At 33.4% G+C, this 11927-nt stretch overlaps 1 protein-coding gene across 6 annotated transcripts; it reads right to left on the reverse strand.

Moving 5' to 3' along the window:
• Positions 1-463: 463 nt before the first annotated feature.
• On the reverse strand, positions 464-11660 carry LOC143076165 (uncharacterized). Of its 6 annotated transcripts, none has more exons than XM_076251848.1 (2): positions 11528-11660; positions 464-2846 (listed from the first exon to the last, which is right to left on the reverse strand). In XM_076251848.1, exons 1-2 carry the CDS (start codon positions 11643-11645, stop codon positions 844-846), a joined length of 2121 nt encoding a protein of 706 aa, XP_076107963.1. In that variant the 5' UTR covers positions 11646-11660; the 3' UTR covers positions 464-843. The 6 variants fall into 6 exon arrangements, with proteins under 6 accessions (XP_076107963.1, XP_076107965.1, XP_076107964.1 ...); XM_076251850.1 differs by lacking the exon at positions 11528-11660 and adding an exon at positions 7641-7784; XM_076251849.1 differs by lacking the exon at positions 11528-11660 and adding an exon at positions 7376-7634.
• Between the last annotated feature and the right edge of the window lie 267 nt (positions 11661-11927).

Consider the following 11927-nt stretch of genomic DNA (forward strand, 5'->3'; position numbering starts at 1 on the left):
ATTTTCTGACAACTTAACAGTCCGCAAGAAGTCAGTTCACATTACTCCGAAACACTATTGAGTCGGATAAATAGTCGACTAATCTTTGATCTAACTCCCTATTGCCGCACTGAGAGGTAAATCGGCACACCGGTGTACCAATCAAAATGTTTTGGTTTGATCCGGTCGGAAATCAAATGCACGACCTCCGTCTGTCAAGACATGCATGATTGTTACTGAAACACGTGTAAGGTACCCAAACCCAGTGTCTCGCTTACTTTTGCTGTTAGTCGCAGTCTCAACAAAAATGAGGAAACAATTGTTAAAAAAAAATCTCTAGATACTATCTTTTGATTGTAAGAAGTTTCTGTCAAAGTCTGGAAATATACAGCTGCGCCATGAACGCACGATACGCTCGTCGTCGCTAATTCAAAGAATAAAGTTCAATTACTTCTCAATCTCATATCAGAAATTCACGAAAAACTAAAGGGAGGTTATCTTTATAGATATAAACAAGTCACCAAAGTTTCATAACTGCTCAAAGCATTGTCCGAAAACTGGAAAATCACCCCTATTTTATGAATAATAAAATCTTATAATTCCGAATCATAAAATCTAAAATTTATAAAAATCGAAAGGGAGCTTACGTCAATCGATAAAAACAATTCACCAGTTTCATGAAAATTTATGAAAGCATTTTGAGTTATTGTCCGAAAACTGTAAAACACCACTTTTTAACGGAATTTCGCAGGCTCGACAAAAAGTGATTTGGGAAATATAAAACAAGTTATTTGCATTGATAGGACTACATTTACATATTATTCATAGATAACATATCTAAGTTAAAGATTCAATTATATGTGATCATGGGAAATAACCTAAAGACGATTCAAAGTTTGTACCAGCAGTCTCCAACTGATTGTTAGCATCATCTTTTGCATTGAGTCGAGAAAACAAATTAGCATAGTCGTGCTCTTTTCTAGAATCATCCTTATCTGCTTCAACGGGATCTTGTGGTGCATACGTGTAGCTCGAAGATAAATTCACTGGCACCTTTTGCTCTTTTTCCTTAAATTTTTCTAACTGTTCGCCATAAGTCCATGGTTTTCCGTAGTTTGCTGATGGGGCGCTGTTTCTTTTTGACTTCTGGTCTCCTAGATTCTTGGGATTATCAAATTCTGTTTTAGATTTCCATCGTTCATTCGGAGGTATATCACCTCTTTCACCGTAAGCGGTCCGTCGTATCTCTTCTGATGGAAGAATATCTGGTGGTGGCTTATTACCAAATTGTCTCTCAGGAACGCCATAGTTTCTGTCATCTTTTAGTTCATAACCATCAGAGTGCACATTCCTTCTATTATTATAACAGTCCTGTCTCGACATAGCATTATCATAAGGATCTTCTTCGTTGGAGTAGTAGTTTTCAATGTTTCCTATTAAATTAGGTTTGGGGTTTTTAGGAGAATCCAATTTTGGCACAAACCCTGTTGGTAAAACTTTAATACCAGCTACCAAGTGTGGTGGCACTTTTGCAACAGGCTTTTTGTTTGGTTCTTGTCTGCTTTCTTTATTAGAAACAGACGATACAGGTCCTGATGAAGTGTAATCACGTGGGGATATGGGTTCTCTTGTTACAACCTCGTGAGAACTATCATGCTTTGGTATTCGGGGTTCTGGTGACAGAGCTCTTTGTGGCTTAGGTGCAGTAACTGGTAGTTCACGACCCTGATTTCGAAGAGGTGACATAGGTCTTGGAATTCTGAAATCATTCTTGCTTTGTATACGTCCTCTTTCTTGATCAAAATGAGAGTCTAATTTGTTGTCGTGTTGTGCAAATCGTCCGTTATTATTACCGATATCAAACGAGCCTTGCATGCTTGTTTGGGGATCACGCCTGTCGATATTTCTTATCTCTCCAGATGGATATCTATCATGTTTTATTTCAGCGGATTGTCTGTTATTTTTTGCGTAAACCGTTTGCTGTGCACTATAATCCTCTCCGTATTCTCTCGTATCGTTTCGATTTTCAAAACTGTACCTTGAACTTAATTGTCTTTCATCTTTTTCAATGTTTCCTGTATATCTATTTACATCTCTGTCGTCGTTAGAAGGAAGAATCTCTGGATTTCCCGAAGAGTTGACAGGCTTCCCGCCTTTATAAATACCATATGGACCATACTCAGTTTGAATTAAATCCGGTTTCTGACCTTGCAAAGGTGGTCTGTGTTGATATCGAGGTTCATTTTCTTCTGAATATTCTTGTCCTATTTGTTTATAAATAGGAGGCGGAGAAAAAAATGCTGATGTAACTCGAAAGGCATCGCCATCTTTCTCAGTAATAAATCCATGACAATCTAAAGCTCTAACTCCCACTTGCCTACGCATTACGCAAGCAATAACAACAGGGTGTTCTACTTTTGTTAAACTGAGATGCTTTTTATCAATTTGGAAAAATAATTTATCGTATCCCTGATTTAACGTTCTAGCTTCATCGACTGGCAAAAATGCACAATAATATTTTTTATCACTGCCTTTATTAGATGTTAAACGAACTGCTTCGAAAAAATTTATTGAACTCCTTTCATAAAAATAATTTTGTGTATGCCCAGGTTGATCAGTAGGAAATATAACAGTGATACCGTCTTGACTCACTTTCAACCACGCAGGCTGTGATTTCTTCCCTTTGCCAGATTTTCGGTACTGAATGTATTTCTCGTATAAAGGTTTCTGTATTGAACCTAAACCCGAAGTTGTTGTTTTTGACAAAATTGTACTGCCTAGGCATTCCACACTCACTTGAACATCGGTCATTTTTGGGTGAAGTATTGGAGAACAATCAAGTATTGGAGTCAGGGTAACATCCGCACCTGGAAAATAAATGTAGTATATAAAACACTTTTGACTGGTTCTCAGTCCATAATTAAAAATGTTTCAGATTTAAAGAATTGTATCGTTAATCAATGAAACCACAAAAAATATCAAAACAAAATTAACACTTGGATGACACTTTCAAAAATACGAAAACCACTGTGAACATTTGTAAGGGTGGAAAAAAACGGAAGAAGTTAAAATTAAGATCAAATTCTTCTAATTATTTTGTATTTTACGTTTTGCTGACGCGGAAAGTTTAATGAAACTGATTTCTATTAATGTAGCTACTATCTAAAGTGCCGATTGTGATCCCGTTATTGGCTTTCCAGATCTCTTCAAATACGGCGTCAGAATCGGACCGAGAGGAACCTGTTCCTATGTTCTATGAAACTACTTCAAATTTTCTAAATACACAATTCATCCTTGAACTATTCATTTGCCGATTTCGAATAACAAAGTTATATCATATTTAAACTTGCACAATAGAAACACAAAGGATATGGGGTATCCATCAATGATACTATATCAGTAAATGTCCAGCAAAAAACAAAGAAAAAGGCAAAAAAACAGCCATTTCATTGTTGTTCTTCATCGTAAAGTCAAAGAAAGACCTTCAACAAGATTTTTTTTATCTCACCTCATCGCAATTTTAAGACGGCCATTAACCTTGGTTTAAGCGGAATTCTATACAAAATAAAAGGGGTAAATTCTGTAAGATGTAACACCACCAAAGCGGGACCGGTAAAAAAAACGACTGGGAAAAAGTACTCATCTAAAAGAAAGTAGCTGCTACGAAAAGGTTTAAATATCGAACCGTTTAAACAGATTTCGGTAATTTAGTTATCAAATGAACGATGACAGGACTGGTGATTCTTGTAGAAAACTGTTGAGTCTGACTGATAATTCTGAGTAATACAAAAAGGAATTAAACTAAAAAGGAAGGCATATAATATTGACTGTTTCTCAGATATGAACTACCTGATTTTGGTATATCGAAAGTACCAGTAACCAGTACGGTATAATGTATAAATAACGGTTTATATCGCGTCCTTAAAATCATTATGTACACAAAATATAATTAACCAATTGCTTCACTGAGATATCTGAGATAAAGACCAAACCACAAAACATTTACATTGTCCAATGAACCAAGAAAATGAGGTCGAGGTCACATGACACGTCAGATGGACATGTATAATACCTTATTATCATTCCTTACACCAAATATAGTAACCCCATTGATTACTGTATTTGAGAAATAGACGAAACCACGAAAACTAAATATTGTCCTATAAAAAATGAAAATGGGGTCAAGGTCAAATGCCTGTCTAACAATCAATCCATGCACCAAATGTAGTTGCTCTAATGCAAATAGTTTATGAGAAACGATGTTGGCCACGTTCTTTTAACCGTGATGACGAATGCATAGCATATAAGGTCTTTGTCAAGTGACTGTCTACCAGACGGACATGAAGACGTTGAAAGGAACCCAAATAATTAAAAGTAAGTATTTCACTTGACAAAAAAAATCCAAGTGGTCACTGATCCACGAAAATGAGGCCAAGGACAATGGACATATAGTAGTTGGAAACGTCGTTACATAAGGTATCTGCATACTATGTATGATACAATTTAATTCATTAGAAAGGGTAAAAATATTTCAGAATTAGCTCTTCAACTTTGAAATTGTTTGGCTTGAATAATATTTTGATATGAGCGTCGCTGATGAGTCTTATGTAGACGAAACGCGTCTGGCGAACTCAATTATAATCCTAGTACCTTTGATAACTATTTAGCAATGTAATGCCAGTTTTAAAAAAGGAGATTGGAATAGAATTACTATCGAATATATCAGTTATATTTTCGTATCACAGTCCTTAATTCGTGACCCTCAGAACGGATGGCACTGGTTATTTCTTCACGGACCTCATACCTCTTACACGCCTGGTAAACCATCAAGCAATCTTTTTCTCGCTTAACCATTTGCTTGAGATTTGATGGTTTACCAGGGGCCGGTGTCTTCTGTCACACTTTAATTAATCTTACTACTAAAACTAAACCCAAATAATGGTACATGTATCCGAAAAAAGAAAACCAATGAAACTAACAATCAATAACGGATCAGAAATAAAAACTGTTTTTTCTCTAAAAAATAAGGTATAAAAAAACAATAAAAAACCGACGTAAATTTATGATACCGACACTCTTAGGGACGACATCAAAAGTTCAATGTAGGATAAAAAAAACTTAATTCACATAGTTTTTCCACTGACACCCCCCCCCCCCCCCAACATAACTTAATTTGGGAAAAATTGATTTACCAAAAGGGATATATGTAAAAATCGATTTTAGATATACAAAACTTGCAGAATTTTAACCCTCCCACCCCCAAACTATTTGATTTAAGTTTTTTATCCTACATCGATCTTTTGATGTCGTCCCTTATCTTTTTAGTAATCTTAATCTTTATTGCAAAATAACACCCATAAGGGTCAAGCAATACAATCAAACAATTTTATGCAATACAATGCAATATAATGTAATACAAAACAGTATATAGATTTATTGATTGTTGGTTGCTTAACGTTCAGTGGCAAATATTTCATGCATGTTCAGGACGATACAATATATATAAAATTGAACATATTTTAAGAGTTCAATTATAAATTTATGTAAAAAAAAACATCATCATAAGCTTGTCTGACATATAAACTTGTTTCATTTATGCTTCAATTGATATTACTGTTTATCTATACATTTATAGAAGGAAGATAATTCCAACAAGTGATGATTCTATTTATAATTATGAGTGCAGGCAGTTTTCTTTAGTTTGAATAGCATGCACTGTAAAAATTAGAAAAAAGGTACCCACCCCCAAGAACTGTTTGCGTGCATGCAGTACTAGTTTTCTTTAGAAAATATTACTAAATAAAAGATACAGTTAATGTTTATCTCACCTTACTAAAAGTCAAGTCCAACGCATTTTTGATTTCGTTTTTTTCCCAAAATCTCAGGAGAAATTAAATCTTTTAGTTTCCTTCGTTAATATATTATAAAAATTCCTTTCTGTTGATTTCAGATAACAAAGCTTAATGTATATGCTTATATGCAGTCATTAACGTATGTTAGTAAATATAGAACATCGATAAGAATATACCGTGAAATCCTTTAATAGTTTATGTAAATCACGAAAAATTAATCTAGTATATTTCTATAAATATTTGCATACATCTCTCAATAATGTAATAGCTGAATCATCATTTTATCGAAATACACTTTCTTTGTTGGTATAAAATCTCTCCAGTATATTTGTAATATCTTTAAAACATTTACTATAAAGGAACATTGTATTAAAAAAAGAAGATTATCAAAAAAAGTTTAATGTCAGTAATTTTGATCAGCAAACACAGCAATGTGAAACAAGATGATTGGTATAATTCAAATGATGTTTTACAATATCATTATACAGGCAACCCGATAATCTGAATCCAGATTTCCCCATTACTTATAGTTTTAAATTTTGGAGAAAAAAACAATTTGATTGATAGCGTCGAAAAAATACCAAAAAATTATGACTCGGACAAAAACCATAACCCCTTGAAAGTAAAATAGTTGCTCCCTTACATACATTATATTTCAGTCCAACTTAAAGCATAATTATAGTTAATACTGTTTAGAAAATTAAACACTTCAACCAATCATATTATATATTGAAAAAATAACATCGAAATGTATTTGAGTTTAGAGGTTAGTGCTTCAGTGACACTAATTGTATTCAAATTGATTCATAAAAAAAAAAGGATATGTGGTATAAGTTGTCAATGTGACAAAGCTTGTGTGACTATCCACAATATAAACCAAGATACTATTATGAAACTAACTACATGTCACCGTACTGCCTTCAACCATGAGCAAAATCCATACCGTATAGAAACTAAAAAAAAGCAAAAGCATGACATGTGAAAACTAACGACCAGATTTGTGAAAATTGTATGTGAAAAAAACAAATTTAAAACAGACACCAACCAACGACAATTTACCAAAGAATTTCAGCCTGGGTACAGCAAGAATGAGGCGGGATGAATTAAATTGTAACCCTCCCAACTAACCTTGAACAATTGTGAAAGTCCAACATGAAAAAAAGACCGTCGGACAGGGCTTCACTCATCAGATCAGCACTAAGCACTTTAAAAAATAAAATACTTAAGTATTAAGTACCGACCTACGAATACTCACATGTGCAGTTACTGAAAGATGATTGTAAGCTAATTTCAATTAATATTATTTAAACCATATTTGATTTACCAAGGCATAATATCACTGTCAGACCCAAAAGAAACTAAGTGCTCACTAGTAAATTCGATTGCTATTTTTCAACAAACCGTGGATTTATAAATTGTCGGATTCGTCCATCCCAACTAAACTAATAAAGCATGTATAAAAGATAAATGCCATTCGACACACCCATAATTTTAAATCACTTCCGCATAACTACAACAACCTGTTTTATTTATGGTGTATTTACCTTGTTTGGTGAAATTGCAGTTCCGGTTCTAGTCAGTGTTGGAATATAGTGTCCATTTAAGACCTTGGTATTTTGGTATTTTCGTTTCAGCCCAATATATCAATATTAACATCTGAATTCCTTTATAAAGAACGTACAATTTTTTTCATTCCTGTGTTTTTAAAATCATTTTACACAGATAAAAAGCTACTACAGCCACAGGTGCGAATTTGTATTACAGGTAGAAAAATGCTGATTGCTAAAGATACTACAGTCTACAGCTTACCTGTACACTGTAATCAAAGAGTCACTGTAAAATATACACACTATTCTTTAATCATGTCGCATTAAAATCTACCTTGTTTTATTCAAAGGGTGTTGTTGATTTCGACGCAGTTGATAGATTTTGTGTGTATTTAAAGAAATCGTTGAGAATGAGTATGTACATACTACTTTTACTACCTCATTATCAACAGCATGGACAAATATAAGTCCTCAATACAATAGATTTTCAATTGATATTGATAATTGGGTACCTTAAGGTTATTAGAATTATGCAATGTGACATCAACATATTAGAACAACATATTAATGGAAATCAATTATAACTGATTACACACATGAAAAAGTGAAGGGTAGAAGTAGCGAAAACGTCAATTATCAAATGATATGTAAAATATTCTATTCTATTCTATTCTATTCTATGAAAACATTGCTTTTAAATTTATGTTTCTTAATTGTCACTTGTGTGTTTCTTGTCACTATGTTTGCATTTTAACCCGACAGGGTTTCACGTTTTGCAAAAAAGTTATTATTGCCGATTGGAGTTTTTTAGATTAACAACCCGTTACCGGTATGGTTTTGATTTAAACTCTTGTATATAATTTGAATCAACACAGATACACTAAAGTGTCTAATTAAAATTAAATCTCTCACTCGCTCATTTTTTATGCTTGGTCGCTGCGGGCTCCCAATTTTAATTAGATTGTTTTAACATATACCCCGTCACACTAGGCCACGATCGCACTACGATTTCTGAAATAAAGCAAATTTTGACGAAAGTAGCAAGGTGTGGTACGGTCGTGGTGATGTCTTCATGATCGTGATGATCGTAAAGCAACTTTGAACATGTTCAAAACCATCGTGGTGCGGTCGTGGTGAAATCAGGTCGTAGTAGAAGTGTAGTGAGAGCGCAGTAAGGTCGTGGGAAGATCGCAAAAGTCACTTTACCATCGTAGCGAGAGCACCATTCTAGTCGTAAAGACTGCGCAACGATCTCATAGCGTCGTTAAGTACTACGACGTCACTACGACCATCACGTTCTCACCGCGACCCAACCACGCTTCTACTACGACTGTACCACGTTTACAAATACCAAGCTGTTCAAGACCATAGAACGATTCTAGCACGCCAATGTCGTCCTCCTTATGCTCTTCTTTTGACCTGACTACGTTCATACTACGACCAATTTGAATTCGAATCATGCTCATTGTCACATAAAAATTTATAAGGCTCTCCAGGTTTTGTTTAAACGTCATTTTTCACAAGACCCTGTACGTGTAATAATGCCTCTACAATCATAACGTGTAACACATATACAAAATCTGAACGACAAGATCATAATATTGTTATTAAGAAAGCGTCATTTGATTATCTTGATCAACCAGCAATAGGTTGTGATTCAGGTTAGATTGGTCTGTCCGACATCTCTTCTGGGTCAGGATTCGTATCAGAGGCCCCTTTGTCACTATCTTCACCCTTACACTATTATTGTATGTATACCATTAATGCAAAATGACTATTATAGTTCATGCATAATAACAATTTTCCATATTTCGGCTTTTTTTTATCGTGACGTGATTTTATTTTACTGCAATGTATATGTTACATGCTTGATATCCAATCGTATAAAATGACATCTTGGTGTAGGTAAAGTTACTATACCTATAACATTTAAAGACTTTTATGACAGCGTTCATATAAAAAAAAATCTGTGTCTATTTAACAATTTTTCCCTACGAAATTGTTAAAATAAGACAGAGGGAAGTACTTATATTTCATGATTAATAAATAATTTAAAAAGATGATCATATTTTCTGTTAACGTATAAATGGTACATACAAAATATAAAAAAATTGTCAGTATTTGAATTGTTTACATCTGTTTCTATATAAGCTGCATAATTTAGATTTTTTTGCATTATATATACCGATTACGTGATTGTACTTGAATTATAGTATGGAGCTTCGAGATATATGTAAACTTTTAAATCATAGACACATTTGCATAAAACAGTCGAATGTGACCACGACCTAGGTTCAAATCCTAGTGGATCTTTTTTGTACATAGCATAAATTCCGCTGAAAAAAATCCAGATAGATAATAAATTGATCTTTCTAAAGCATTAATTTTCATCTCTGCCCCCTGCGATAGTTTTTTGGGGAAAAATACAAAAAAATGGTCAATAATTGCATCAAAAAGAGAAAGTCGAGTTTTATGTTCAGGCGTATTTGAGTTGACTGTAATGTCTTGAAAACGTTTAAATTAAAAAAATATTGACACATTCTCTCGCTTCAGATATTTTTATTTTTATATATTAAAGCTACAGGTTGATTTAGTAACATTAAAAAAAATCACATTACTTAAGAATGAAATATAGGGGTCAAGTGAAATACCTTTCTAATGAGTCATAACAACAGAGTAGGTGTGTTCGAATTACAAATGTTTTACTAAAAGAACTTGACGAGTCGACAGACTTTACAGTTGGATCTAAAAATTGCATAACTTCAAAAAGCTTATTTTTTTGTGTGTGCTATCTAGGGTTATTAGTCTTAAACATCTGAAATTGTTTAATCTGCCCTTCCACGAAATATTTAATTTGATTTTTTTTAAATGTTTTTGAACATTCGAAAATTCCACTTGCCAACCGATCAGACAATTTTTTTTAAGTTGACTGAATGCGAAAAAGTACATTAAATGATGCTTAATATCTTGTAGATGTCTTTTAAAAATACAACTGGTATATAAGGATCGTAATTGTGCTAGGTGGTAAATTTAATGGTTTTCAAGAGCTAAATTGGCAGTGCGTCATCCCTACAATTGCTTTCATTTTAAGATTGTAAAAATTGACTGGCGTAATAAGGAGATAATTTAGACGAAATAGAATCCTGACTGCGTCCTGGGTTTTGTGTTGAATAATTAATTCTGTTAACAGAGAGTGGTTTACTCTTTATGGCTGGTGTGGTAATTGTCAAAACAGAGATCTATAGCAACAAAGATTAAATTCAGTGCTTATTTACAAAGTAGCATTATCTTCGTATTAATAAGATTTAGCCAATGATATGATTTTTTTTCAGTAGGTACAGACTTTTGGAAAGGAAAGTTTTAAACAATGGATATGAATATAACTTTGTTTATATACTTGAAACTAATGCATGTGTATATGATTGAGTGATGTGATTTTGATTGATTGGTCTGTTTGACTGAGTGATGTGTATATGACGGACAGATCTGAATATGACTGAGTGATGTGTATATGACTGAGTCATTGGAATATTTGACTGAGTGATCTTTATTTAAGTGAGTGGTTTGTATATGACTGAGTGATGTGCATATGACTGAGTGATGTGCATATGAATTAGTGATGTGCATATGACTGAGTGATGTGCATATGAATTAGTGATGTGCATATGTGAATATTTGACTGAGTGATCTTTATTTAAGTGAGTGGTCTGTATTTGACTGAGAGGTCTGTATTTGACTGAGTTATGTGCATATGACTGAGTGTTGTGTATTTGAATGAGTGGTCTGTATTTGACTGAGAGGTCTGTATTTGACTGAGTTATGTGCATATGACTGAGTGTTGTGTATTTGAATGAGTGGTCTGTATTTGACAGTGTGTACAAGTGAATCATTTGTGGAAGCAGCAACTAATATTTTGGTTTACCATGATTTCTATTTATTCCGTTCATCAAAAATTTAATGTTTAGCCACGTTAATTACTTTATATTTTTTTATTACCTTTAGGTTTGTTTTTGATTTTATAAAAATAAAATAATTAACTTATCAGTTATGCAAAGTAAAACCTGACCTTTGTTTTTATGAATATTTTGTATCCGTTTCATGTATATTCATTATTGGACACATTTACATCACTATCATAAAAATATTTACCAGCAGCTTTTAGTTCGTTCCTTGCATCAGGACCATAACATCTAACTGTTTGGTCTTTCCGAGACAAGATACATCTTAGACTCCATTCCTTCTGAAGTGCACTTGTATTATTACCCATTATCTCCTTATTGAATAATAACCATTAGACAAATCTATTTTTTTAAATGTGCAGGAAGGTAAAAAAAAAACTCCCATTCTGGTTTTTATTTGTACGAACAAATTATTGTATTGTGTATGTCGATTTGTCCGTCCAGTTGACTGGAACATAAAATATTTATTACATTAATTAATACCCGATGGTATAAAGTTACCCACAATATAGCAAAACATATTTGATAAGAGCCTAGCATGTCTGATCAGTTGTGTACAATATACTAGTATGATCAATACTTGAAAGGTT

Source organism: Mytilus galloprovincialis, chromosome 5 (assembly GCF_965363235.1).
Source record: "Mytilus galloprovincialis chromosome 5, xbMytGall1.hap1.1, whole genome shotgun sequence".
Lineage (NCBI taxonomy): Eukaryota > Metazoa > Mollusca > Bivalvia > Mytilida > Mytilidae > Mytilus > Mytilus galloprovincialis.

Excerpts from the sequence above, each read along its gene's own strand:
- LOC143076165 (XM_076251848.1), bottom strand. The coding sequence starts at position 11,645 with ATGGGTAATAATACAAGTGCACTTCAGAAGGAATGGAGTCTAAGATGT. Across the intron at positions 2,847-11,527 it reads GAACGAACTAAAAGCTGCTG|GTGCGGATGTTACCCTGACT; the intron begins GTAAATATTTTT and ends TTTATTTTCCAG.